Raw genomic sequence first — 27,898 nt, forward strand, 5'->3', positions numbered from 1 at the left:
ATGAGAAGGTCATTTGTGATTTTAACAAGAGCTGTTTCTGTGCTGTGTAGAGGGCAAAAACCAGACTGGAACTGTTCAAAAAGGTTGTTATGCTTGAGGTGGGAGATGAGCTGAGAAGCAACAACTTTCTCAAGGATTTTAGAGATGAAAGGTAGATTAGAGATTGGTTGAAGGTTATTGAAGTTATTGGGATCCGAGCCAGGCTTTTTTAGAATAGGTGTGACAGAAGCTGTTTTGAATGCTGAGGGAACAGAACCAGTTGTGAGAGGAGAATAGATCAGAGATGAGATTAAAGGGAGTAAGGAAGGGAGACAGGCTTTAATGAGAGAAGTAGGAAGAGGGTCAAGTCTGCAAGAGGAGGGTTTGGACTTGTGAATCAGGTCAGAAATATCAGTGATGGAGGGAATGGTAAAAGCTGAGAAAGGATGAATGGGAGGCAGAGAGGAAAGATGGAGTTCTGTTGGAAAAGAAGTAGATTGTTTGGTGCCCAGCTGTTGGTGAATAGTGGAGACTTTTGGCTCAAAAAAAGGGGGGCAGGTAACATTGTTGAGAAGAGAAAAAAAGAGACCTAGGATTTGAGCTTGAACAGATTAGAGCAGAATAATAGGAGGATTTAGTAGCGCTGATAGATTCTTTGTAGAAAAGGATGTGATTTTTGTTCATTTCTTCATGAACCGTGAGACCAGTTTTTTTGTAGAGGCGCTCAAGTTGTCGTCCTTTTACTTTCAGTTGGCGAAGAGCGGGAGTGAGCCACGGGGCTGAGTGGGAAAAGGAGACAGTACGGTGTTTTTCAGGAGCAGTTGAATTCAAAAGGTCAGAGCGGTAGTGGTTGTAATGGGAAACCAAGCCATCAGGAGACATGGGGTCATGCGGATGAGGAAGGTCCCGGATAGCGGCGGAGAAAGAGTCAGTGTTAATGTCCTTGATGTTCCTGAAGGTGATAGTCCTAGTAGTGGAGATTTTGTTCATTGGTAGGTTTACACTGAAGGAGATGAGTTTACGGTCAGAGAGGGAATAACTCTGCTTTCAAACCAGACGGGGTCACCCCAGAGCAGCAGGTCATGTCCAAAATGTGACCTTTACAGTGGGTGGGAAAGCTGATGTACTATTGGAGATCAAAATTATCCAGGACGGAAAGGAAGTCTCTGGTCAGGGGGATATTTCCATTATCAATTTGAATGTTGAAATCTCCAAGAATTATGATATTGGGAGAGAGCAGGAATAGATGAGTGAGGGGGCAGAAAAATCACCCATAAAGTCCTCGTTTGGTTTAGGAGGTCAGTACACACTGCAGATGATGGTGGGGTGGGGCAAGAGAGCTGGGAGGCGCTGTATTCAAATGACTGGAAGGATGGAGCAGACACTGGGAGGATCTTCAGCTGTTTGCGGTGAATCATCGCGAGACCCCCGCCCCTACCAGTGGAACGAGGCTGCAAGATGTAAACGAAGTCGGATGGAGTTGATTCGTTAAGATTTATAAAGTCATTAGGCTGCTACCAAGTTTCAATCAGACAGAAAATGTCCAGGTTATGATCGTGGATGAGGAGACCTTTGCCCGTGAGCGAGCGGATGTTTAGCAGACCAAAGTTAACAGTGGAGTTAGCATGCTTTGCTATGGGGTTAGCCGGGCTAGCGAAAGGGGTTAACAAGTTGCGATGGACAGCCTCGGAGTTACCAGAAATGGAGTTGAGTGAAGGGCGATGGGATGTGGACCAGATAGATCTTATTGAGTGGGTGTCATCATGGATAAAGTTGGGCCGGGACCCACGGTGGCCATATATGCTGCAGGGTTTGAGAGCGATGTCCGGGAACAAGAGGAGAGCCGCAGGTGGGGGGACCGCCAGGTGAGCACGGAACCGGAGAAGCTCAGATGACAGATACTGGATCAGTGCCGATGATGGATGAAGGAAGATGGAGAGGACAGCCCAGGTGAGAGCAAACCAGCCAAACAGTCTGCTAGTAAGCATCTTAGCCGAGAGTAGATATATGGCAAGGTGTGGATGAGGTAGGTAGGGCGTTGTCCAGGTGGTACAGGGGCCAAGAGGCCACTGGTACACACAGCTAATTAAAGAAAAATACCGACATCCAGATAAGAGATTAAAAACAGATAAAAAATGAAAACAGATAAAAATAAAATCAGGTAAAAACCGTCTACGTTAAAAGCGGATAGGAAAGACCAGAGAGCAGCTGCAGTCAAACGTGCCAGCGTCCACTCAGCAGGTGCACATTCCACTCAGAAAAATAAATTAAATACATATTACATTTAAATGTATAACATATTTGAAATGTTAACACTTTGTACCTGTGCTACTAAAATCTTCCACCAGATGACAGAATTTAGTATTGAAAGTGTAACGTCCAGCAATGGTCAGTTTTTAGGTACAGTTTGACCATTCAACATCTGGTCAAAAAGGAGACACGAGACCGCATGTGTCCCCTTTAAATCAGCCTGCCTTCATCCCACCAGCTGGAGCTCAGAGCCTGCAGCTCTGAACACAGATAACAAAATGTCAACAATAATGTTTTCTCCTGAAGGTCCAATCTATCAGGATTCTTCATGCCTCCATATAAGGAACACTCGCAGCCCGGATTTCCTAAATCAGATATGAACTTCTACAATTTATAAGCTGGATAATCATTAAATAAACGTTTGTTTATTGCTACTTGTAATAATTATAATATAATGAAATGTTTCATTAATATATGCTCAATGACTGAAGTTTGAAATGAATGTTATGTTATGATTACATTGATTGAAATACGTTTCAGCATGTTTATATGGCGAGGTCAAAACCATTTGCACTCACACAAGAACAAAGTAAAGTTAAGTTAAACTTAGGACACATAGATAGTCCTTTACCCCAGATCAGAGCATCCAGTATCAAAGAAGGCGTGTTTCTGAGATTCTTGGTAATATTCCTCAAACTTGTCAACCTCTGGTTGGCTACACAAATTTTAACATGAGAACATTAAAACCAGATTACTCTGGTGATTCCTCAGTTCTAGAGAAAGCTTCAGACCAGCCATCTGAAGCAAAACCTTCTTTAACCCATCAAAGCTTTTGACACGTCGTCAACATCTTTTTGCACCTGCGAAGCTGATACCGCAACAGTAACTGCAGAACAAGCTGATATTGTTCCGACTCCTTAAAGAGTCCCAGACGCGTGGTTCCATCTGTCTTTTGTGACCTGGAGACAACTCTAAGACCGGTTTAGCGGCGCTGCAGTTTCTTCTACGGACCTCTGTGCCTGGAAGTCCGAGGACTTCGACATTCCGGATCTATCTATCTTAGAGAGGTAGAGAGGTAGAGCTCTTAAATGGTTCAACATTTTCGTCCATTTTTTATTCAGACATAAAATTGTCCAGCAGCTGTATAAATTCAATCAGTAGTGTGTTTTGCTTTTCATCCAGCAGTTACAGCTCAGAGTGAAGATTTGGACTAATGTCAGAAACATCTTCAGTTATTTCTTCTGCCACCAAATGCTCCTCAACACTAACTTCCTCGTCCTCCTCTTCTCCTTCCTCTGAGGGAGTTTTCGGCTCAATGTAGTCAGGCTCCTGCATGTCCATGACTTTCAGGAAGTCGTAGAACTCAAAAGCAGGAGACCGGCCGTCCCCCCTAAGCAGCCCTACAGAGAAACAAAGAGATAGAAGTTAGAGTAAGATTCCTTTACAAATATATGCAGAAATTCATATAAATAATTTTCATTTAGTTGAATTTCACAGCTCAGAGGAAGAAACTGTCTCTTAATGTGGTGATTTGTGTTTTTATGTTCTTGCACTACTGACTAAAAGAAAGCAGTAGACATGGTCCATAGCTTGGGTGGGTGGTGATACGTCTGGCTTCTTCTGGATCCATCCAGCATATAGCAAGTCCATATGTGGGATTGGACTTCCCACATTGTCTTCACCACTCAGGCCAAGTGTTTTATTGTTTTTGGCCAGCTGCCTGTGGTGGACTGGCCATCAGGGGTATTAGGACATTTCCCAGTGGCTTGGCTGCAGACAAAAAACCCCACTCCTAGCCACGCTCTGAGATTCTGCGTCGAAATATTCAGCCACTAACATTCCTATCCCGCTCTGAAGAAGGAACTGCAGCAACTTTCCACACTACACTGGGTTGTAAGCAAATTCCCGGCCTGAATTATATTGTCCCAGTCTGCCACTGGCGGCTGCCATACCACACGGTCATACTAAGTCAGTGGATGCTCTCCACTGCGGCTCAGTTGAAGTTCACAAGAAGCTGAGAAAAGAATCTAGTCTGTTTTCTCCCTGAGAAAGAAGAACTTTTGTTGGGCCTGTTTCACCAGAGCTCCCTTCAGACAGGCCATGAAAAACGGAAATGTTCAGGACTCTGTCCGTAAGACCTTTGTTTCTGAATAAAAACATCCGGATAACGTTTTCCGTAATTAAACCGGACAATGCCCCTAGTAACAGGTCCGGACTTGTTACGGACAAGGTGGCTGCTTCAGACTGGTGAGGTCGAGTTCCGGACAGGGAGGAGGGGGAGGAGGAGGGGACCGGGGGACGCTGTGCGCTCCTAGATAGCTCGCTCCTGTAGCATGCGGCAAACCATGGCAGCTCGCCTCCTACGGTACCGTTAAGACGCGCGATGGAGCGCATCACGCCGCTTCCGTGATTCCTTTAACCATTGAGCGCCATCATCCAGGTCTTATGCATCTTCGTGTGCGCAGAATTATGCTTAACATAAGTCCGACCCCCCCCCAGACATCTTGAACTTTTCCCTGCTGTGTGAAGGCAGCCGAAAGGACAAGTTCCGGTACAAAAGTGGTGTGTCTGAAAACACAGTTCTGGTTAGAAACCGGACTGAATTGTCCACACATATTCCGGAATGTCAATCTGAAAAGGGCTCAGGTGTGATGCATTCAGACCCGGTCAGAGGTCATGTGCCTACCAAGGAACTGATGGTCTACTTAGTAGGAAAGGGTCATGTTCATCTGTAATCAGAAAAATGTCGAGTTTTATTGAGTATTTTGTTATTTACCTTAGACAGAGTGGTGTAATGTGGAGGTTTAATGCTTGTTATTTCATATCTTATAATCATATAAGATATATAAGATATATCTTAGACCAAGGCGAAAACCTCTGTTGACTACAGCTGAGACTCCAGGAGATGTAATCAGTCCAGTATGTTGAAAAGGCATCACCCCATCAATGCATTTAAAAAGGGCAATCACTGGAGACAGAAGGTCACTGATGCATGACAAAAAGCCATTACTACTCACTCAGGAGACAACGAAAGGCTAATTACAAAGACATAAAGCAGATCAGAGCTGCATAATCTTTCCCACTTTAAAAGGGTTAAGAGATATTTGTTCACGCTGCAGAAATGTTGATACCATAGTTTTCCTGTGGCATATTTAAAGAATTTATTAAAATTAATGATCTTCTAACAACTGGAAAACCCATTATATAGGCTATGCATCAATAATGTGCTGAAACAGCCTCATTGATTTAAGAAAAAGAAGGAAATTAATTATTTAAAATGAAAGACTAGCTCGGAGGAATCTCCACCTGGGAACCTGCCTCCATTTTATGGGGTTTAATTGTTTGTTACATGAAGGCTTTTATTATTCAGGCCCCCTCAGAAAGTTCTTAGATGCATTCAAATATTTAATTTTGAAAACAATTTCAATATAGAGAAATACTGCCTTACTGAATGTAAGGCATTTGTTGTCACACAACAAATGAAATTTGTGTTTGGTTGACTGCCTCCTTAGCAATAAATCTGTTAAATTAATATAAAGGTTGAACAGTACCAATGCCAACCAACACCAACTCACTTCTATATTCCCCAAAGTAGTAGGACTAAGGATTCAGCTTCAGACAGACGGTGACTGTGCAAAAAATCTGGTTACCGTATATTAAAATGGTTCCTTAACCGAGACAAAAAAAAAGAGTCTAGTCATCTCATCTCTATCTTTCAATGCATCTAAAGTAGTGGCGCGACGGATCAAACATCTCACGGTTCGGTTCGTATCACGGATCGGATACTTTTCTGGATCAGCAGAAAGATCTCGCTTTTTATTGAAACATTTTCTGCTCTATTTGCAACTTGCTATAAAAGCAGGAGTTACAGAGCGGTCTGATAGCTGATTAAATGTTAAAATGGCTTGCCCAATAAAAACACGCTCTCCCTTCGTGTTTAGCTTTCACTCATCTCTCTCCTGTCCTTTGTTTATTTTTCTGTCGTCCTGTCATACAGATTTGTCCCCAACAACTTTTACAAGTCCCGCCACGTTTATGTTACGTCCAAGGCGTGTTTCACGCCCCCCCCCCCCCCCTTCCTTTCACAGCAATAGGAGGTATGTGTGTAAATTTTAATGTTCACTTTTGCTGTTTGTATCATCGTATTTTACAGGGGAGCCAAAATGCTCGCATACATGCGACCTAAACAACGCAGGTGGTTTTTGAGCTCCTCTCCTCCTCCGCCGTGACCAACGCTGTAGGTTTCTCCTCTGGATTGAACAGGTAGTGCCTCCACCCTCCATGTGATCGATCCACAAACCGCGTGCGTGTCGAAACGTAGAGAGCAATAAGTATGGATCGCGGATCAATGATGACCCCTAAAGTGTTTTATAGTGGAGACACTACAAGTTAAAGACTGAAGGCAGAGAGGAAAATTATCTCAGCCCGACCCAAACAAATTCTTATCTGAATCTGACTTCCTGGTAGCCTTGAGCTGCAAGCAAATAAAACCCCCACGAAGGAATGCAGACAGATGCTGTGAAAACCCGACCTACCGCCGCCTTCGGATTGGTGGACTTCAGCCTGACGAGGTCATCAATCTGTAGGAGTCAATGTACTCTTTGCTTCTCCCAAGATCTCCCTCCCACCTGTGACTGTACAGCAGATGAGCGCCAGATGGCTGCTCTCGCTGGGGGAAACAGGATCCCAACCCCACCCCCCCACGCCTTCCTATTGGAGTCTCATGTTGTGTTGTCTGAAGTCTGTCGCGTATCTGTTGAGGTGTTTTTTTTTTTTTTGCAGAGCAAAGCTGCTCTCCCGGTGGAGGGGAACTCTGAAGTGCCTTTTTTTTCCCTCCACCTGAACCAATCCTCGTGTAACCCTCTTATCTCTATTAAGGTAGCGCGACTCAGGGTTGCGAATGACCACAGTCACCAATTCTCGTCATGTGTCTTGCCCATGTATGTCTGATCTCTGAATTGTGTGTACTGAAACTCTAATTTCCCTCTGGGATTAATAAAGTATTGATTGATTGATTGATTGATTGATTGATTGATTGATTGATTAAAAGTTCCCTTCACTTCCTGTTTGGAAGGAAAACTGTGAGCTCAGACACAATGGAAGTTAATGAGAACCTGTGATTGTGTAAAACTAGAGATGCATGGTGTAGGGTTTCATGTATCGCAGACTCCGCTACATCAGACTTAACGTGTTACTATGTCAAGGGTTCATGACACACAGCGATCAACCAATCACAGTCTTTTTTAAGTTTGCTGAAGCAAACCATGAAGGGTTGATTTTGTGAGATTCAAAATGTTGTTGGCTATTATATACAGGGAGTGCAGAATTATTAGGCAAATGAGTATTTTGTCCACATCATCCTCTTCATGCATGTTGTCTTACTCAAAGCTGTATAGGCTCGAAAGCCTACTACCAATTAAGCATATTAGGTGATGTGCATCTCTGTAATGAGAAGGGGTGTGGTCTAATGACATCAACACCCTATATCAGGTGTGCATAATTATTAAACAACTTCCTTTCCTTTGGCAAAATGGGTCAAAAGAAGGACTTGACAGGCTCAGAAAAGTCAAAAATAGTGAGATATCTTGCAGAGGGATGCAGCAGTCTTAAAACTGCAAAGCTTCTGAAGCGTGATCATCGAACAATCAAGCGCTTCATTCAAAATAGTCAACAGGGTCGCAAGAAGCGTGTGGACAAACCAAGGCGCAAAATAACTGCCCATGAACTGAGAAAAGTCGAGCGTGCAGCTGCCAGGATGCCACTTGCCACCAGTTTGGCCATATTTCAGAGCTGCAACATCACTGGAGTGCCCAAAAGCACAAGGTGTGCAATACTCAGAGACATGGCCAAGGTAAGAAAGGCTGAAAGACGACCACCACTGAACAAGACACACAAGCTGAAACGTCAAGACTGGGCCAAGAAATATCTCAAGACTGATTGTTCTAAGGTTTTATGGACTGCTGAAATGAGAGTGAGTCTTGATGGGCCAGATGGATGGGCCCGTGGCTGGATTGGTAAAGGGCAGAGAGCTCCAGTCCGACTCAGACGCCAGCAAGGTGGAGGTGGAGTACTGGTTTGGGCTGGTATCATCAAAGATGAGCTTGTGGGGCCTTTTCGGGTTGAGGATGGAGTCAAGCTCAACTCCCAGTCCTACTGCCAGTTTCTGGAAGACACCTTCTTCAAGCAGTGGTACAGGAAGAAGTCTGCATCCTTCAAGAAAAACATGATTTTCATGCAGGACAATGCTCCATCACACGCGTCCAAGTACTCCACAGCGTGGCTGGCAATAAAGGGTATAAAAGAAGAAAAACTAATGACATGGCCTCCTTGTTCACCTGATCTGAACCCCATTGAGAACCTGTGGTCCATCATCAAATGTGAGATTTACAAGGAGGAAAAACAGTACACCTCTCTGAACAGTGTCTGGGAGGCTGTGGTTGCTGCTGCACGCAATGTTGATGGTGAACAGATCAAAACACTGACAGAATCCATGGATGGCAGGCTTTTGAGTGTCCTTGCAAAGAAAGGTGGCTATAACTCCCAGTCCAGCTCAGTGGCCTAGTGGTGGAGTGTCCGCCCTGAGACTGGGAGATCAGGGTTCGATTCCTGGTCGGGTCATACCAAAGACTTTGAAAAAATGCGACTCAATGCCTCCCTGCTTGACACTCAGCATTACGGGGTTGGATTGGGGGGTTAAACCACCAAATGGTTCCCGAGCACGGCTGTGTCTGCAGCTCACCGCTCCCCCAGGGGATGGGTCAAATGCGGAGAACAAATTTCGCACACACATCAGTGTGTGTGACAACTAATGGGACTTTAACTTTAACTTTAATAATGGTCGCTGATTTGTCTTTGAATTGTTTTTGAATGTCAGAAATGTACATTTGTGAATGTGGAGATGTTATATTGGATTCACTGGTAAAAATAAATAATTGAAATGGGTATATATTTGTTTTTTGTTAAGTTGCCTAATAATTATGCACAGTAATAGTCACCTGCTCACACAGATCCCCCTAAAATAGCTAAAACTACAAACAAACTAAAAACTACTTCCAAAAACATTCAGCTTTGATATGAATGAGTTGTTTGGGTTCATTGAGAGCACGGTTGTTGTTCAATAATAAAATTATTCCTCAAAAATACAACTTGCCAAATAATTCTGCACTCCCTGCATTATTATATACTTGTCTGTGATGGTTGAGCTACATGTGGGAATGGCAGCGGTACTTAGACCCAATCGGCAAAAAGTGGAAGGTTTTCCCACCTCAGAGGGCATACCCCTCCCCTGTTGGATCAGGTAAGATGATGCTTCAAAGTCAGAAGCTAAAACGAGGATGCTAATGGAGGAGACACATCTGAAGGAAGCAGTGTGTTATGTTGGGTTGTGGATCTTCTTGTGGACTAACTATTTTAGTAGAGGACATTAATCAGACCCCTGTGGATGTTCGAAGTGGCTCTATCCTGATACATAAGAATGGTGAGTTGGATGTTAGTTTGCATTTCTGAGAGGTTTGACAAGATGATCTACAATTATGATTGTTTCATGTTGCAAAAAATAAAATAAAAACACTGATTTGACCCAGAAGAATATAAATGACCTCCCCAGGATGTAAAACATCAATGGGTTAACTGCCAACAAGATGGCAGGAGTAAAGCATAACCTACAGAGCATTTCAAGTCATCTGCTTTAAATGTTTGTAGAAAAATATTGACAGGAACCAAAATCAGGACTTAATTTTTCCAATAATGGAACACTTTGTTTTTCTTTTTACCTAAAGTATATTTTCTACTCACTAGTGTTTTTTTTTTAAATGTACCTGCTGAGGACTCTGTCCCATCCTCGACCTTCTGCAGCCACTGCAGCACTGAGGAAGCCAGGATAGGAGTGCTGGGTGGGTACTGATAGATCTCATCTCCAGTAGTTAAATGTGTTAAAACCAGAGCAGGAAGAGGTGGCAAAGTACCCAGGTACGACTCCAGGACGGACATACCAGCTGGAGTGTGGCCTCTGAAACAGAAACAAACCAAAACTGTCCATAAAGTTGTTTATATATATATATATATATATATATATATATATATATATATATATATATATATATATATATATACACATATATATATATATATATATATACACACATATATATATATATATACACACATATATATATATATATACACATATATATATATATATATATATATATATATATATATATACACATATATATATATATATATATATACACATATATATATATAAAAAAAAATAAAAATAAAAAAAAAAATATATATATATACACATATATATATAAAAAAATATATATACCGTAAATCCTCTAATACAGGCCCGGGCCTGTATTTGACTCAAGCTCATCAAGCTCCAGGCCTTTATTGGAAGGAGGGCCAGTATTAGAGGCAGGCCTCTATTTCTATTTGAGCAAAATGAACTAATGGTTTGCTGGAGTTTTTGACAATTAAAATTGTGCCCACATTTTCAAAGTTAAACACATTTCTTTTAACAACGGTATTTTCTGCTTCAGCCCTCTCCCCCCTCCCCCTGCGCAGCAGCCGCAAACTCACTGATGTGCCTGCAGCCTCTCGGAGTTCCTGCTGCTCTAAACATTAAAATAATTATTTCATTTTCTGTTCCTCACTTCTGATTACCTTCAATGGTGTCTGTTTGTTGCAACAGCAGGTACAAAAACTAACTTGTTTTTATTTGACTATTTTTCTGTCCTGTCTGTTTATTATCTTCCTGCATCTCCTCTCAATCCTAAAGAAAAACTGCTGCCTGGGTTCATATATATTCACCTCATGAGTTACCTTTGAACTGCAGTTCTAAAATATCTACCGACCGCAAAAACAGCGGAGCGCTCGCTGTTTGGCGGCCGTATCAGTGATCAGTGCGTTGGAGGACAAGTTGATGCGCGCACCGCCCCGCTCCACAGCATGCAGCGAAATGCATCAGGCGCAAATAAAAGACAGAAAACATTAAAGGAATTGAACCGACATGAACGATCGCGTGTCAGTACCTACGGTCTGGCACAGCGCATTGCTGATCACAGAGAATGTGATCATACGATAATTCAATAGGGAGCGTGGTTTCACAGACGCGGAAGTGAGAGCGTCGGTGAAACGCCGGCTGCTCTAGGAAACCCCCGAGCGTTCGAGCGTCAACGAAGTGACACAGAAATGCCGGGCTTTCCAGAAGTAAGTAAGATAACTTACTATGAGCTGATAGTTCGTTGGATTGATCGGTAGGTTGGAAACTCTGATCATGAATCTGAAGAAACGATGACTGAGCTGTAAAGGCGACTTCCGTTTATAGCCGCGGTTTGTGACGTAGATGCGACGTGGAGGGAATCCCCGCGAGGGGCATGCTGGGAGTCCCTACTTCGCGGATTTTCACCTATCGCGGCCAGGTCTGGAACGCATCTACCGCGATAAACGAGGGATTACTGTAGTTCATACACCCCCTACTGCTGCTCCCCAGAGTGTTCTGCAGCATAATCAGCACGTTCTCTTTGAACTTGATAGTGTAATGACCTGGCTGGGGTTGTAAGCCAGGTGCATTCTGGGTATTGTGTTATATGTGTTTCCTATCGTTCTGCTAGTTCCTATGTGCTGATTTGCGTGTTGTGTGAGTGTTATGTAAGCCACAGGGAAGGTGATGTGTGTTCTGTGGAGCGGGTTGAATTAGCATGGTTAACTGACACCGTGACTCTGTGTGGTAGGAGCGTGATAGAGGATCGTGTCTGAAGCGTTATAAAGCTTGAAGAAAAAGCCTAATAAATGTCTGCGTGAACCCCTACTGCCCCCTGCTGGTTGATTTAGGGACTATAACCCTGCCGCTGGGACGCTTGTACTTGCTTGTTACCACATTCCATCCGGCCACAATAAGAGACCGGCCATTATTTACCTCCGCTGACTCTGACACCGGCCAAAATTGGAGACCCGGCCTTTAATTGAATACCGGCCTGTATTAGAGGATTTACGGATTTACGGTATATATATATATATATATTTTTTTTTTTTTAAGGAAAAAAGATTTTAGGCAAGAGCATGGAGAGTAAAATACGTACAGGTGGATCCAGCAGGTCTGGTACCGCTCCATCTTTTCACCTCCCAGCTCCAACAGGCTTCTCATCTCCTCCAGGAGTGCCTGGTTCTGCCTCCAGCCGATCTCGTCCTCCTCTTCTCCCACAAACAGGAGGAGCAGGGCTTTGCCCTGAGAGAGGATGGAGGGCAGATTTTCTACAGTCAACTCGGGCTGGAGGGAGGAAAAAAGAAAAAAGAGGAGCAGATGATCCCAAATCTGCATAGAATCAAGAATAATAAACGTCTGACAACAAACTAAACCCATAACTGTAAAACGGATTCATCTAAATCAGCACAAGGTCATGGTTCCTGATTATCTACATTTTACACGTTAACTCTGCTGCTTGAGGCTGCTGCTGGCAAATAAAACCAACGATGCAGCTACAAGAACGTTTGACGCAGCAAACATTTCACTGCAGGTGGAGATATTTAAAAAGAAACATTCATGAGAAAACTTAGAAAAATAAAAGAATTACACTAAAGGAGTAAAAATAAAAGTTTTCATTTGACGCAGCCCTCTGCTGAATAGAAACAGCACTTAACAGTTCTTTGGTTCTGGTAGGAGGTCTCTACCTGCTTTACGGCAGTAGCTGTTTACTGTTATGGTAGCTAATATAAAGGCTAGCAGTTAGCTTTTTCAGTTTGCCAACAAAACAAGCAGTTTTTTTTATGGCGGAGCCTGAAAAGGTAAGAGAATAACGTCTTTGAAGGTGAAACAGAACTTAGAACCAGTGTGAAAATTGGAGCAGCCTACACTCTTCTGAGGATAAAGAAGGATATGACATCACAGACTGATGGTGACCTGGCTTTGTTGCTACTGGACTTGAAAGTGTTTCTTTTTTTTGTCCAGCAATGTGGATCTTTGTGCTTTTTGGCTTATTTAGCATCAGTTGGCTCATGTTAGCATTAGTTTACATTAGCAAACTACATTAGCATTAGCTACAGCAGGGTACGGCAGAGTTGTTTATGATTCCATTGTCTACCAGTAGGGCAGCAGAAAACTGTGGAAAACTTATTTAGTGTCCATTTAAAATTCTCATGGTGAACACACAGCTTTGAAAATGTGCCGTACGTCTTCGTGTTTACCTAAATAACTACAGAAATATAGCACTTTTGGGTGAGCCATTTTCACTACTTCCCCTGTTTATAAAGACGAGAGAGTTGAGAAAGAAGAAAAACATTTTACTTTTTACACCAACAAAGCTGTAGTTTCAACAGCTTCATCTGCCCTTATTTTGATAAAAAGAAAAAAAAAACAAGAGATAATCTAACAAAACTGAAAAACTATGAGCGCATGCACACACACACACACACACACACACACACACACACACATACCAGTGGGTGGAGCAAAGCAGCCCTAACTTGTGTGAGCAGCTCTTTAACGGACGAGGATACAGGAAGTATCAAGGGATGGTTGCCTGTCCTCCAAGATGGAAACACCAACACTGCTGGAGAGTCCACAAAATGCTCTGCAGTCCTAAACGGTAAACAGAGGAACACAAATACAGCAAGAGCTAAAGTCACCCCTGCCCTTGACAGTGAAGTTTATGGGGAAAATAAATTAAATTTTCTTTTAACCACTTGACTATTTTGTCAGTTCTTAAAAAAAAATAAAAATAAAAACTTATGAAGGATTTCTTTTTAAAGAAAAGTGTGTTTTAACGGAGCCAATAGCATAACTACACCAACTGAATTATCAATACAATATAGAGACATCTGTCTTGGTTTTGTGAAGAAAAATGTATGTTAAATTGATCAGTCCCTTAATGTAAATTAAGCAGACTATTAATAGGTTTAAAAAGTAATTAGCTTTTATTTTCATGGGCAAATATCGCTGGATATAATCAGGAAAACAGACGCTAAAAGTTTACCAACATTCATTTTAAAAAGTGCAGGACCAAGGATTGAGCCTTGAGGAACTCCATAAATAGTGCTGAAAAATATTTGTCTATACAACTGAATCCTGGTTTATGAGGGCCACCACCTGCATTTTTTTCCCAAGGTTTTCTTGCTTTAACAAAAGCAGGTGATTAATAGGCCCCTGGGAAACTTGAAGATAGGCTGAAGAAGCTATTTAGTCATCAAATCGGGTGTGTAGGATATTGGGATTAGCTAAAACATGGGTAGGACCAGGATTGAATGTAGTCCAAAGCCTTGATAGGACAACCCATATTTGGAGTATAGTTAGGGATTTTATATTTAGGTCCTGAGATAGTGTTTAAAACCAGTCTGCACAAATTATTAAAAGTAAGTAGTAGTAGTGTTATGTAAGCTGTCCAAAATCATTCATTGGTCTTATTTTTACCCTTAGAAGAGCCTTAGTCCTCTGGTTTTATCTTTAACATTGTTTGAAGTAGTTAACAAAACGTAGGGTTACGTTATGTAAACCCTGGTTCTTTGATAACAGAGAGAGGTGTTTCACTATGGGAATCGCCCTGGCGTGACCAACTACGGAAGCTCCAATGACATCACGTCTGTCCCTGACAGACTGGTTGTGCCATGCCCAGGCTCCGCCCACCCAGTATATACACGGCCAACCAACTCCTCCTACCGATTCGGACGATTCCTTATCGTCACCGCAAGAAGGGAACTGCTGGTGAAACACCTCACTTTGTTATCAAAGAACCGGGGTTTACATAACGTAACCCTACGTTCTTTTTCTAACTTCGTTCGGTGTTTCACTATGGGAGATATGGCCCACTCCCGGATTGCATGTCCCTCCCGAAGCGAGCTGCAGCAAAAATTCTGCTCAACCCCTAAGCAGATGCTGTGCATCCTGCCTCCAGCACTGAATGCGCCAGCGAAGGTTGAGACACATCCAGCCTGTAAAACTGCACAAAAGTTAGCAGCATGGCCCAGCTAGCTGCTGCACAGATTTCCTGGACTGACACCCCACGAAACAGGGCCCAAGATGTGGCCATGCTCCTTGTAGAATGAGCCCTCACCCCCAGAAGGGGTTCAGCACCTTTGCACCTATATGAAAGGCTGATTGCTTCTACAATCCAGTGTGCCAGTCTCTGGCGAGACACAGGTTTGCCTTTATGGGCTGTGGCCCAAGAAACAAACAACTGGTCTGATTTTCTGAGACCAGCAGTCCTGCCCATACAAGCCCTTAAAGCTCGAACAGGGCAGAGACAATTAAGCTTCTGCTCTTCTGCTGAGGAAAAAGGAGGTGGGCAGCTATAAGATGACTCCATTACTTTAGGCACAAAAGCTGGATTGGGCCACAGACGCACCTTATTGTAGCCAGGGGCCCACCGTAAACAAGAGGGACTGACTGACCATGCCTGAAGGTCACTCACTCTCTTTGCAGTAGTTAAAGCTAAGAGCAGTGCAGTTTTTAAAGAGAGAAATTTCAATCCAGCCCCATCTATCGGCTCAAAAGGATGATGACAGAGGGCCTCCAAAACAAGAGAGAGGTCCCACAGTGGCCTAAAGACTGGTAGCTTACGGTGAGCACCCTTCATGAAGCGACTCACTAACGGGTGTTGCCCCACTGGTTTGTCACCAAACCCCACATGGCATGCAGAAATTGCAGCCAGATACACTTTAATAGCGGAGAAAGCTTCACCCTTGTCCACAGACTCTGCAAAAAACAGAGTACATCCCCCACCGAACACTGAAATGGGATAACATGTTTTTCTTCACACCACCCCTCAAAAACCCTCCATTTACAGCTGTAAAGAGAGCGAGTTGAGGGGGCCCTAGCATTTTGAATGGTGTCAATGACACTTGGGGGCAGGCCTGCCATGCTCAGATTTCACCTCTCACGCGCCAGGCCCACAGAGACAAGTGGTCTGGGTGAGGGTGATAAACCTCTCCCCTGGCTTGGGACAGGAGATTCCTGTGGACAGGCAGGGGCCACGGTTTGTCCCAAAGCATCTGGATTATTTCTGCCACCCACGGCTTGGATGGCCACAATGGAGCCACCAAGATCAAAGACAGTCCCAGTTTATGGAAAACCCCAGGGTTGACAGATGCTCTATTAACTTCCTGGTTTTCTCTGACGCCTCGTCCTTGGACCGGGCGCATAGGAGCAGATCGTCCAGGTAAAATAAAACCCTCATTCCCTCCGTGCGCAATGGCTGCAGGGCTGTCTCCAGACATTTGGAGAAGGTGCGCAGGGCTAGCGAGTAGCCGAAAGGGAGACGATTGAACTGGTATTGAACTCCCTTGAATGAAAAGCGCAGGAACTTCCGGTGTTTGGGAATTACTGGGATGTGGAAGTATGCGTCTTTCAGGTTTATTGACATGAACCAGTCCCCGGAGCGCAAGTATTCTAGGACTTGCCTCATTGTTAACATGCGGAAATGCATCACTGCTATGGAGCAGTTGAACAGGGAAAGGTCGAGAATTGGTCTCATTCCTCCCGATTTCTTCGGTACTACGAAGTAGCGGGAGTAGAAGCCTGAGAGCTCTTGTCCGCGAGGGACTTGGGAAATGGCGTCCTTGGACAGAAGTTCCTGCAGCCCCAGCTCCAGGGCCTGAGATTGTTCCTGTGATGTGAACGTCGTCTCCACGATCCCGTTGAAGGGAGGAGGAGCGGACTGAAAATGGAGTGTGTGACCGCAATGAATGGTCTCCAATATCCATTTGCTCATGAGACAAAGGCAGCGCCATTCTTGCGCGCGTTCCGACAGCGGACGCGTGTTTGAAGTCACGTGAACGGCGTCTGAGGACTGGGTTCGCACCCTTACCACCGTCGCTCGCACCAGAGAACTGGGAGCGACCCATGGAGGGCTGCGCTCGAAAGGGCGAGTGTGAAACAGCTGGAAGAGGCTGATCCGCACCGCGGAGCGTGGAGTCCAAAGTTAAAGGACGAGTGGGAGCCGGGCCCGTGTACGGGGACGACAAAGTGCCAGCGGATGGAGCCGCGCACTGTGTCGCCACGCATGGTCGCAACAGCGCCATGACATCCCGTCCCACCCAGCGTTGTGGGGGAAGTGGAATGTGTTGGGCCTGGCTGGAAGCTAGGGCTGGTGAGCAAATGGAATACGCCCGTACAGCTGGCCATGTAATATGACTGACTGCGGGAACATGCAGATGTGTCGCAGTGTGGGGAACATGTGTGAGGAATCGGCAGAGGATTCTGCAGAGGACAGTAGGATTGTGCTCTCTAAGTGACGTCTTTTGGGTTTTATTTCAAAATCAACATCATTCACAGAGTTATTACAGTCATAAGCACACACATTTCCCCCAACGAGTCATTTTTGTGGTTGCTTTCGGCGAGGTTCCTGCGACTGTGACTGCCAAGACGGTGTCTGCTGGCTCTTTTGAAACCGATGGCCGCCAACTCTCTAGTCCCGCTGAGGTGGAGCCGAAGCGGGAGGCCGGCTCTGTGGGGCGGGCGGTGCAGCTGGGTGCCTGAAGTTTCCGCGTCGTTCATCCCATCCTGTGGAGGAACGGCCGGAGTGCGAGGCTGACCGAGGGTGGACCAGGTCTCGCACCGTGGCTGACAGTTCAGCTGTCTTCTGAGCCCTCTCGATGACGCTCCAAAGATGGGAACCAAACAGAACGTCAGAGGTGATGGGGCCTTCCAGCATCTCCCTGTGCAGGTGTTCAGGAATGGAGGGCAGGGCCTTGAGCCACAAGGCCCGCTGGATAAGGGTCTGCCAGGCAGCAATGCGAGCAGAACTGGTGAGTACAGCAGCGCACAGGTTGAGAATGGCATCAGCAGTTTTAGTAATGATGGTTTTTGACTCGTCAGGAGCATCAAGCACTTCCACCATTTTGGAAATGCCAAAGGCAAGAAGGGCGATGTTATTTCCTGCAGCGCCGGTCTGGAAGGCGCGCTGGTGTGCGCGATCGGTGAGCCGCGTCAGCAGCTGGTCATGCTTAGAAGCGGGAACTGCTCGCGGGGCAGGGAGGTGGTTCTTGGTGCCAAATAGCGAGGCCAAGTCCGGCTCCAGTGGAGGAACGGAAGGCCAGCCTTGGTCGGAGAAGCTCTTGACCTTGATAATGGGCGCATATGTGGAAATTAGCGCCTTGAGCTTAGCAGGTTCGGAGAAGGCGGCAGACCAGCAGCTCATGGCAGCAGGGAAGCGCGGCCAGATGGGGTCTGGACAGCGCGTCTGTGTTGCCCCGAAAATTCCCGCTAAATCATCTGCTTCAGGCGGAGCCGGTTCTGGCATGGCTAGCCCCTTGTGGACCGCAGCCACGGAGATGATGGCAAGCAGCTCCTGGAGCAGTGCTCTAACTGCTGGCAGGGAGGAGCGAGAAGTCACTGGAGCAGAAGGACCCGCTGAGCGAGGCTCATCGACCTCCGTGCTGTCCAGGAGGGAAGAAGGGCTATGGCAGCCAGCCTCGTCGTACTCCTCACTGTCGATGACATCGTCCAGTCGGTTGAAGCCAGTCGGCTCCTGGCCGACGTTGAAGAACTGTAAGGCCTTGTCCAGCAAGTACATTTAAGCTCTTCATGATTGGCTGATGCTGAGATCATCCTTCCAATAGCAGCTAGCTTAAGGGCTAAGACTAGACGAAATAGAACTTTTCAGTCTCTCCAAGGCTGGAGAGCCGACATGTATGCCAGAGTTATCTTCACTCTGCGGTGGAGATGACGGCGGGAGCACAGTCTTAAGGACCTCACCCACCTCTGAACATCTCTCATCATAAGAAGCCCCAGTCGCACCACAGAAATCAACGACGCCATGAGGCCGAGAAGGCACAGGCAAAATCTGTACGACGCACGGATTCCTAACTGAAAACGTGCGACACACTGTGTGAAGGACGCGATCCTCTCTTCTGACAGCGAAACGCGATAAGAGAGAGAGTCTATCTGAAGACCCACATATTCTGTGCATTGTCTGGGGAATAAACTGCTCTTTGTCCAGTTTATTTTGAACCCCAGGTCGGTTAGATGGTTCAAAACCACCAGCGCGTCGCTGGCTGCTTGCTCCCGGGAGGGAGCGCAAATCAGATAATCGTCTATGTGAGAGAAAATTCTGATCCCACGAGTCCTCACTGAGGAACACGCCGCCTCCACACAATTGGTGAACACCCTCGGTGCTTATGACAGCCTGAAAGGGATGGTTTGAAACTTGTAGGCTGTGCCCCGATAGGCAAACCTGAGAAATTTACTGTGTGGAGGATAAATAGAGATGTGAAAATAGGCATCCACAAGATCGATCATGACAAACCAATCTCCTGGGCGGACGGAACGGCAGAGTGTTTTGTGAGTCAACATTCTGAAAGTGTACTTGCGTAAGTGTCTGTTTAACACACGCAGGTCGAGTATGGGATGGAGAGATTTCCCGTCCTTCTTTGGAATGAGGAAGTAGCGCGAATAAAAACCCTGGTGGGCCTCGTTGCTCGGCACCATCCTTATCGCTTTTTTGTCCAACAGTGAAGCGATTTCGTTTTCCAGGATATGCGCAGAATCCTCTCTTGCCACTGACCGTATTATCCCGTTGAAACGGGGCGGTTTTGAGGCAAACTGAAGCCTGTAACCCCCAGAAACTGTCATCAGAACCCACGAGGGAACTGCGCGTGCGCGCCACCTCTCGCCCCGCGCCGAAAGCGAGCCGCTGTTGGGTGACGTCATCACCCGAGCAGCCTCGACTCGTCCTGTGGGAAGAGCGAGAGGGCCCTCTGCTGGGCGCAGAGGGACCTGATGGGGTTTGTTTATTATTTTTTGTGGGGAGCTGTCTGCCCTTGGCTGAATGCCTGGCTGCAGAAAAGCAGTCTTTATTTTTAAACGATGCCCCTGAACATGTTTGCACACATTTGGGAACAAAGTGCTTGGTGACACTGACTGTGTGCTCATTCGAAAACTGAAAAGTGTTTGGTGACACTGCGTTTTCTGCTCCACACCCTCGTCTCTCTGAACCGGCGAGGGAGGAGCTAACAAAACTCCTGCTGGGTTGGGAACCACAGGAGTGTCTGAACCCTGAACACAGAGGTCTGTTTGTACCTCTGAAAACCTCCTCTTCTTCTGGAGAGGAGAAGCAAGAGCAGCTAGGATGTCTTCTTCCTCTTGCCCTTGCTGGGGTGAGATGAGCGGTTCCTGGCAGCTGCTGCTGCAAAAGAGTGCTTCCCCCATGGGCGAGGGTTCTCCGCCTTGTTTGGCTGACCACCTGCTGATCGCTGTGGTCTAGCCCCACCCTGTCGACCCTTTGCCGCTGAGGTGGCGGCCGCAAATCCAGGCTTTGGTGCCTGAGGTGGCTGATGGTTATGTTTACGAGGCAAGCAGAGACTGAAGGCCTCACCTTCCTGCTTTCTGCGGGTACTTGTCTCAGTCATCTTTTCCAAGGCAGGGCCAAAGAGACCTTTGGTAGTGGCATATGCTGCATCCATGACACAGAGGTGGAAAGTAACGAATTACATTTACTCACGTTACTGTAATTGAGTAGCTTTTTTGTAAATTTATACTTTTTAAGTCGTTTTTAAAATCTGTACTTTTACTTTTACTTGAGTAAGTTTTTAAAAAAGAATTGTAATTCGCTACATTTTAAATCATATCCGTTACTGAGTAAAAATAAATTGAAGGCTTAATAAATTAAAAATATTACGTGTAGCAGCGTCTGAACAGAAAGAGACACCTGCATGAGCGCCACGTCTAAACTGGGGGGGGGGGCTACACGCTTTACGATGAGGACAAACAGCCATTTTTACCGCAGTTTTGCTCAAAAACATCAGTTCAGTCCCTGTGATCCACTCGCTGTTTACCTCCTCTCTCCCTCCTCTCCTGTGGGTTGGAACCCGCACCTTCGCGCACCGGTGTGACGTCATCAGAATTCTGCTCGGTTCGGCAACCAGACTCGGTTCCGTGTTTGAAATGTGTTTCCTTACCGCGCACGGAAGCGGCAAAATTACGTTTAGCGCTCCTAAGAAGCCGATTAACAGCGCTCTGCTCATAAAACAGAAGACCTGCAGGCCTCTGTGAGTTAATCCTGATACTGTTCAGGTGTAAACAATGTGCTCCATCCCTGTGTTTGAACTCAGAAGATGCTTCTTGATGCCACAGATATGTGATGATTTAGCTTGTTTCTTTTTTTTACTCCAGAATAAGAGATTAAATTATTACAAAAGCAGTTCAGTGTAGTTAAATTAGTCATTCACATGATTCTAACATGCTGCTGCTGTGTGTGTGTGTGTGTGTGTGTGTGTGTGTGTGTGTGTGTGTGTGTGTGTGTGGGACTGCATAAGACAGCATGGCTTCATCAAATCCATGCATCCTATATCTTGGCTGAAGTAATGGCTCAGGAAAATAACTTATATTTCATAAATAATGACGTCTCTGCAGTGTTTATGATAATGTTTTATCTTATATTGGACCTATCTTTGGTCTGGGAGGTGTAACATATCATGATACAAGCCTTTTAAAATGTTAAAGTGTAACAAGAGGAGATAAGTGCATGAATTTGAAGTTCATGTTTGGAGACCAACCTTCACAGTTTGGAGGCTCACGCTGGTGAGGAGACACCATTAGTTCTAGTAACACCTGGGCTCCCAAGGCCTATTCTGACAGGATGTACGTTACGGTACCCTTAAGGATTCCAGTTGGATGATTGGAGGATTATTTAGGAGGATTGGGATGAACAAACTGGTTTCAGTGGTGAAGGGTTAAAGGTATTGGCTCGGCATTAAACTTGTAGAAATGCAAAATAACTACACTTTATTATCTATATAAACATGTACTGGGTCCAGTTTTTTATTTTATTAAGGACTTTTGTCATAAATCATTACAGAAAATCCAAATCCTCTCCTCCAGACAGTGAAGAACTGTGTTTCGCATACGTCACTCCAGCACGTAAAACAAGCTAGCTGCTGATGCTAATATTGTGAATCACTGTTATTTGTTTACTTTCATGCTCCTAATTATTACGTAAAATTGTGTTTACAGCTGCAGCAAAAGGTCTGAGCCATGTGTCTGTGTCCTACACGCATTTTTAAATAACAGGTCTGATCTAAAATAATAACCTACATCTATAAATCCATCTAGAACCGCACCGCTACTTCTGGACTCCAGACGAGTCCCGTTAGCATGACTGCAGCAAAACTAACCATGTTCGCTCCGGTAAGGAAAGAACAAGTCCTTTGGGAAAGCTACGACACGCACGCACGCACGCACTCACACACACACACACACACACACACACACACACACAGATAGAAAAGATGATCTCTATATTTCAACATTAAAACCTCAATGACATCCTGGATTAGTGCAAACAATGAGTTGAGCTAAGGAGTTACTCCAGCATCAGGAAGATTTATTCTGGTAAATTGTCGGTTAAATATTTTCCAGAGTTATATCAATAAATACACACAGCAGTAAAACTGTAGATTACTGAACTATATTGGGACACATGATGGAGCTAAGACCAGCTGAGAACTCGCCAGCTTAGAGCTCCCAGTGGAGCAAATGAAACATTTAAGAAAATAAACAAACTGTACCGATTTTGGTTCTGAAGATGAACAGAATCCTCCTCTATGTCCAAATCAGGTCGCAGGTCTTTTGAGTCAAACGGTCTAAAACATGTCTGCACCTCTGGTAGTGATATCCAGCTGGCGGGGTCGGAGTTCAGTTGAACTTCTCCAGTAATCTAACATCCGTTCTCGTCGCCGTATCCCAGAGATTTTTCTCAGCTACAAATCTGATGGACTAGTAGAGGCTTCAGAAGCTACATCTGATTGATGACACATTGTTCTCTGCTATAACGCTAACGCAGAAACAGCGGAGCCAGGCGTTGTTTACTACAGCTGTTTCAGCAGAGCTCCATGTGAAACGTCAACTGCTGCCCAGGGCTTAGACCGGATGTTAGTTTCTGTTTTTCCTGCGCCGGTCACAAACATCAGATTTTCTTACAATTCCAACCGTCAAAATCCAAAAACCTTTTTCATCTGAGGTTTTAATACACATTTACACATGCTGTTCAAACAAATTTAGCCTCTGGCCGATATCTTTAAATGAGTGAGTGAACCCACTACCAAAGATGAACTCTGCTAACTTTAAAAATCAGCTGCTCTTAATAAGCATTCAGGGAAAAGTCATGGGCTTGTGACTATAACCTAATTTATGTTACTAGTTTGCAGTGTAACTGCCTTTGTACTTCAATATGCATATTTGTTCATTTAATTAAAAAAACAGCCACTTTGACATTTACAATTGTGGTCAGAAGTTTACATACACTTGTAAAAAATATAATATAATGGCTCTACTGAGTGTCCCGTTATTTCTAAAACTCTGATTTTTCTCTGATAGAGTGATTGGAACAGATACTTCTTTGTCACAAAAACATTCATGAAGTTTGGTTCTTTAATGTCTTTATTATGGGTTAACAGAGAAAAGTGATCACATTTGCTGGGTCACAAATATACATACAGCAGTGCTAATATTTGGTTACATGTCCCTTAGCCATTTTCACTTCAATCAGGCACTTTTGGTAGCCATCCACAAGCTTTTGGCAAGCTTCTGGTTGAATCTTTGACCACTCCTCTTGACAGAATTGGTGAAGTTCAGTTAAATTTGATGGCTTTCTGACAGTGAGGGTAGGAGGGATCGGGAGATCGACAGGCAGATTGGTTCGGCGTCTGCAGTGATGCGGACGCTGAGCCGATCTGTCGTGGTGAAGAGGGAGCTGAGCCAGAAAGCCAGGCTCTCGATTTACCGGTCGATCTACGTCCCAATCCTCACCTATGGTCATGAGCTTTGGGTAATGACCGAAAGAACGAGATCGCGGATACAAGCGGCCGAAATGAGTTTCCTCCGTAGGGTGGCCGGGCTCAGCCTTAGAGATAGGGTGAGGAGCTCGGACATTCGGGAGGGACTCGGAGTAGAACCGCTGCTCCTCCGGATCGAAAGGAGCCAGTTGAGGTGGTTTGGGCATCTGGTCAGGATGCCTCCTGGACGCCTCCCCGGGGAGGTGTTTCGGGCATGTCCTGCCGGCAGAAGGCCCCCGGGTCGACCCAGGACACGTTGGAGAGGTTACATCTCCAATCTGGTCCGGGAACGCCTTGGGGTCCTGCCGGAGGAGCTGGTGGACAAGGCCGGGGAGAGGACGGCCTGGAGCTCCCTAGTTGGGATGCTGCCCCCGCGACCCGGACCCGGATAAGCGGAGGAAGACGAGAGACGAGAGAGACGGGCTTTCTGACATGGACTTGTTTCTTCAGCACTGTCCACATGTTTTCAATGGGGTTTAAGTCAGGACTTTGGGAAGGCCATTCTAAAACCTTTATTCTAGCCTGATTTAGCCATTCCTTTACCACTTTTGATGTGTGCTTGGGGTCATTGTCCTGTTGGAACACCCAACTGCGCCCAAGACCCAACCTTCGTGCTGATGATTTTAGGTTATGTTGAAGAATGTGAAGGTAATCCTCCTTCTTCATTATCCCATTTACTCTCTGTAAAGCACCAGTTCCATTGGCAGCAAAACAGCCCCACAGCATAATATTCCCACCACCATGCTTGACTGTAGGCATGGTGTTCTTGGGGTTAAAGGCCTCACCTTTTCTCCTCCAAACATATTGCTGGGCATTGTGGCCAAAAAGCTCGATTTTTGTTTCGTCTGACCACAGAACTTTCCTCCAGAAGGTCTTATCTTTGTCCATGTGATCAGCAGCAAACTTCAGTCGAGCCTTAAGGTGCCGCTTTTGGAGCAAGGGCTTCCTTCTTGCACGGCAGCCTCTCAGTCCATGGAGATGCAAACACGTTTGACTGTGGACAATGACACCTGTGTTCCAGCAGCTTCTAATTCTTGGCAGATCTGCTTTTTGGTGATTCTTGGTTCACTCTTTACCCTCCTGACCAATTTTCTCTCAGCAGCAGGTGATAGCTTGCGTTTTCTTCCTGATCTTGGCAGTGATGAAACAGTGCCATGCACCTTATACTTACAAACAATTGTTTGCACTGTTGCTCTTGGGACCTGCAGCTGCTTTGAAATGGCCCCAAGTGACTTTCCTGACTTGTTCAAGTCAATAATTTGCTTTTTCAGATCCATGCTGAGCTCCTTTGACTTTCCCATTGTAGCGTTTGTGGGCGTTTGTATCCAATGAGCCCTATATACCTGGCCTAAGAGAAGTCAACAGCTGTAGTCACTCATAATCACTCACAAGAAGTTAAGAGGCCATGCTATGAAGCTCAGTTCACTGACACGTTTCTAAGTCACCTAAATTGCTAGTTCATGTTGCTGTATGTATATTTGTGACCCAGCAAATGTGATCACTTTTCTCTGTTAACCCATAATAAAGGCATTAAAGAACCAAACTTCATGAATGTTTTTTGTGACAAAGAAGTATCTGTTCCAATCACTCTATCAGAGAAAAATCAGAGTTTTAGAAATAACGGGACACTCAGTAGAGCCATTATATTATATTTTTTACAAGTGTATGTAAACTTCTGACCACAACTGTATACCCCATTGACTTTTTTTAACTATTCAGAAGAGCCCGTCCTTGCACAGTCAAAAAAGTAACTAAGTAACTTTTACTCTGACTACATTTGAAATAAGCTACTTTTTACTTTTACTTGAGTACATTTTGAGGCAGGTAATTTTACTTGTAATTGAGTAAAATTTCATGAAAGTAATTATACTTGTACTGAAGTACAACATTTTAGTACTCTTTCCACCTCTGCCATGACATCAGCTTTCTGGATGTCACCTAGGCCTGACAGGTTTAGCCACAAGGCTCTCTTACCCATCACACGTCCACAGCCCTGGACTGCTCCTCTAGAGGAGCGTAGGATGAGATCATTCACCACGCAGATTTCATCCCATAAAGCCGAGTTAGGCGCCCCAGAGTCCAGCTGACGACCCATTTCCTCCAAGATTTCTCCTTGATAAGCTGACAAGAGAGTAACTGCATTGAGGGAACACACAGACTGGCCAGCATATTTGTACATCCTCTGCAAAATGGATGCCGTGAGACGATCCGTTTTAGATGGGAGAGAGATGCTGGATGATGCTGACATGGATCTGCGGTTGGGGTGAAGGTGGTATGCCACTGAAGGCTCCACCGTTGGGGGTTCGGCCAGCCCCAAGTCCCCCATTCCATGCACCTCCAGTTTAGAGCATCCCTTGGTGGGGAGTTTGCTCTTAAATGGGCTGGACCAGTAACGGCTCATTTCTCTCGTGCATGCTGGGACAGCCGGCAAGGGCTGCTTGGGTGGAGCGGAGGATAGTGGGAGCCTCTTACCATCATACAGGTCTCGTTCCACCCCTTCTGCCCCTTGGGCTGCAGGGAACTGAATGTTGAGCTTTGCCGCCGCTCGTCTGCAAACCTCGTACAGATCGGCGTCCCCCTGCGATGCCACCCCAGTGCTGCTAGACGGTCTAGAGCGTTGAGCTGGGAAGGTGGAATCCTCTTCCTCCTCTTCCATGTCCAAGTCGAGGAGGTCTGAGTTCGCATCACCTCCAGCCTCGTCATTACCCGCATCGAGCAGCCCGCCGTCCACCAGCCCCTCGAACAGAGGAGTTAGCGGGGGCTCCTCTTCCATCATATCCGCCCAGCTAGTGGAGGCTCGTGGCAGATGGTTGTCACCTGTATCAACAGGCGTGCCCGAGCCGAGGCCTGGGTCCCGGTCGTTAGCCACTGCCACTCTTAGCCTCCTTTCCCTTATCTTCTCCGGCATGGAGGAGCGGTGAGGGCATGTCTGCGGGTTAGCCAGCGATGCCTGGGCGTGAGCAGCACCCATGCAAGCTATGCACATAGGATGAGGGTCCCTGCCTGAAATGGAAGCCCCACATGACGCCGGGCACAGGCGGGATGCAGCCTCTTTAGCCTTCGGTTCTGACCCGTCCGTCGGGGCAGGGGTGGAAGCCATAGCTGATAATCTGACTCGTCGTGACACGTTAGTCTGAAAAAGCGTAGCAAGCTAGTTAGCAGGTGTAAGTCTGCAACTAAAGCTATATTACATATGAAGGGCAACTCGTCGTGACACGTTAGCTGCACCAAAGTAGCTCATTAGCAAATAAATGCTAAATAAGCACAGGACAAGCTCGCCTCAATGCGTTAGCTTGAGCCACACTCGCTAATACTTCTCCGTCAATGACAACCGAGTAGCAGTAGGAGCAGTTCGCCGTGACGCGTTGACTGTTCCTAGTGAAGTGTGACAAGTGGCTAGAAGCACTTCCAGACTGCGTTGGTACTGCGTTCGGCGACGTATCCTGACGGTACGCCTGGGAATAGTTAAGCAGCCAACCAAAGATAGCCTAAAAATCGCTGAGGGAGCAAATTGTAGTTTCTCGCGGGAAGAAAGCGAGAATGAGTAGGAGGGGTTGGTTGGCCGTGTATATACTGGGTGGGCGGAGCCTGGGCACGGCGCAACCAGTCTGTCAGGGACAGACGTGATGTCATTGGAGCTTCCGTAGTTGGTCACGCCAGGGCGATTCCCATAGTAAAACACCGAACGAAGTTAGAAAAAGAACTTTAAAAGTACAGAAACTCACAAGATACACACTTTGTCCTTTTGAATCCTACGGTTCCACTGTTTTCTTTTACTCATGAGCATAAAATCTCCCAAATTACATATTCAGAATCAGCAACGAGAGCTTAGAAGCAGCAATCAAAGGTGTTTTAGGTACAATCTTGAAAGTGTGAGAGGCGAGGATTGAATATAAAGTGA

At 45.6% G+C, this 27,898-nt stretch overlaps 1 protein-coding gene across 2 annotated transcripts in view; it reads right to left on the minus strand.

The window, feature by feature from the left end:
* Window positions 1-3,321: 3,321 nt before the first annotated feature.
* Window positions 3,322-27,898, minus strand: part of txndc16 (thioredoxin domain containing 16) — a 52,591-nt gene continuing 28,014 nt past the window's right edge. For both annotated transcript variants that reach the window (XM_054743174.2, XM_054743176.2), the window contains exons 17-20: window positions 13,672-13,813; window positions 12,318-12,505; window positions 10,047-10,237; window positions 3,322-3,629 (exon numbers count right to left, since the gene is read on the minus strand). In XM_054743174.2, coding sequence (XP_054599149.2) covers window positions 3,415-3,629; window positions 10,047-10,237; window positions 12,318-12,505; window positions 13,672-13,813 — 736 coding nt within the window. In that variant the 3' untranslated portion in view covers window positions 3,322-3,414. The remainder of the gene's footprint in view (window positions 3,630-10,046; window positions 10,238-12,317; window positions 12,506-13,671; window positions 13,814-27,898) is intronic.

This window comes from Nothobranchius furzeri, chromosome 14, assembly GCF_043380555.1.
Source record: "Nothobranchius furzeri strain GRZ-AD chromosome 14, NfurGRZ-RIMD1, whole genome shotgun sequence".
Lineage (NCBI taxonomy): Eukaryota > Metazoa > Chordata > Actinopteri > Cyprinodontiformes > Nothobranchiidae > Nothobranchius > Nothobranchius furzeri.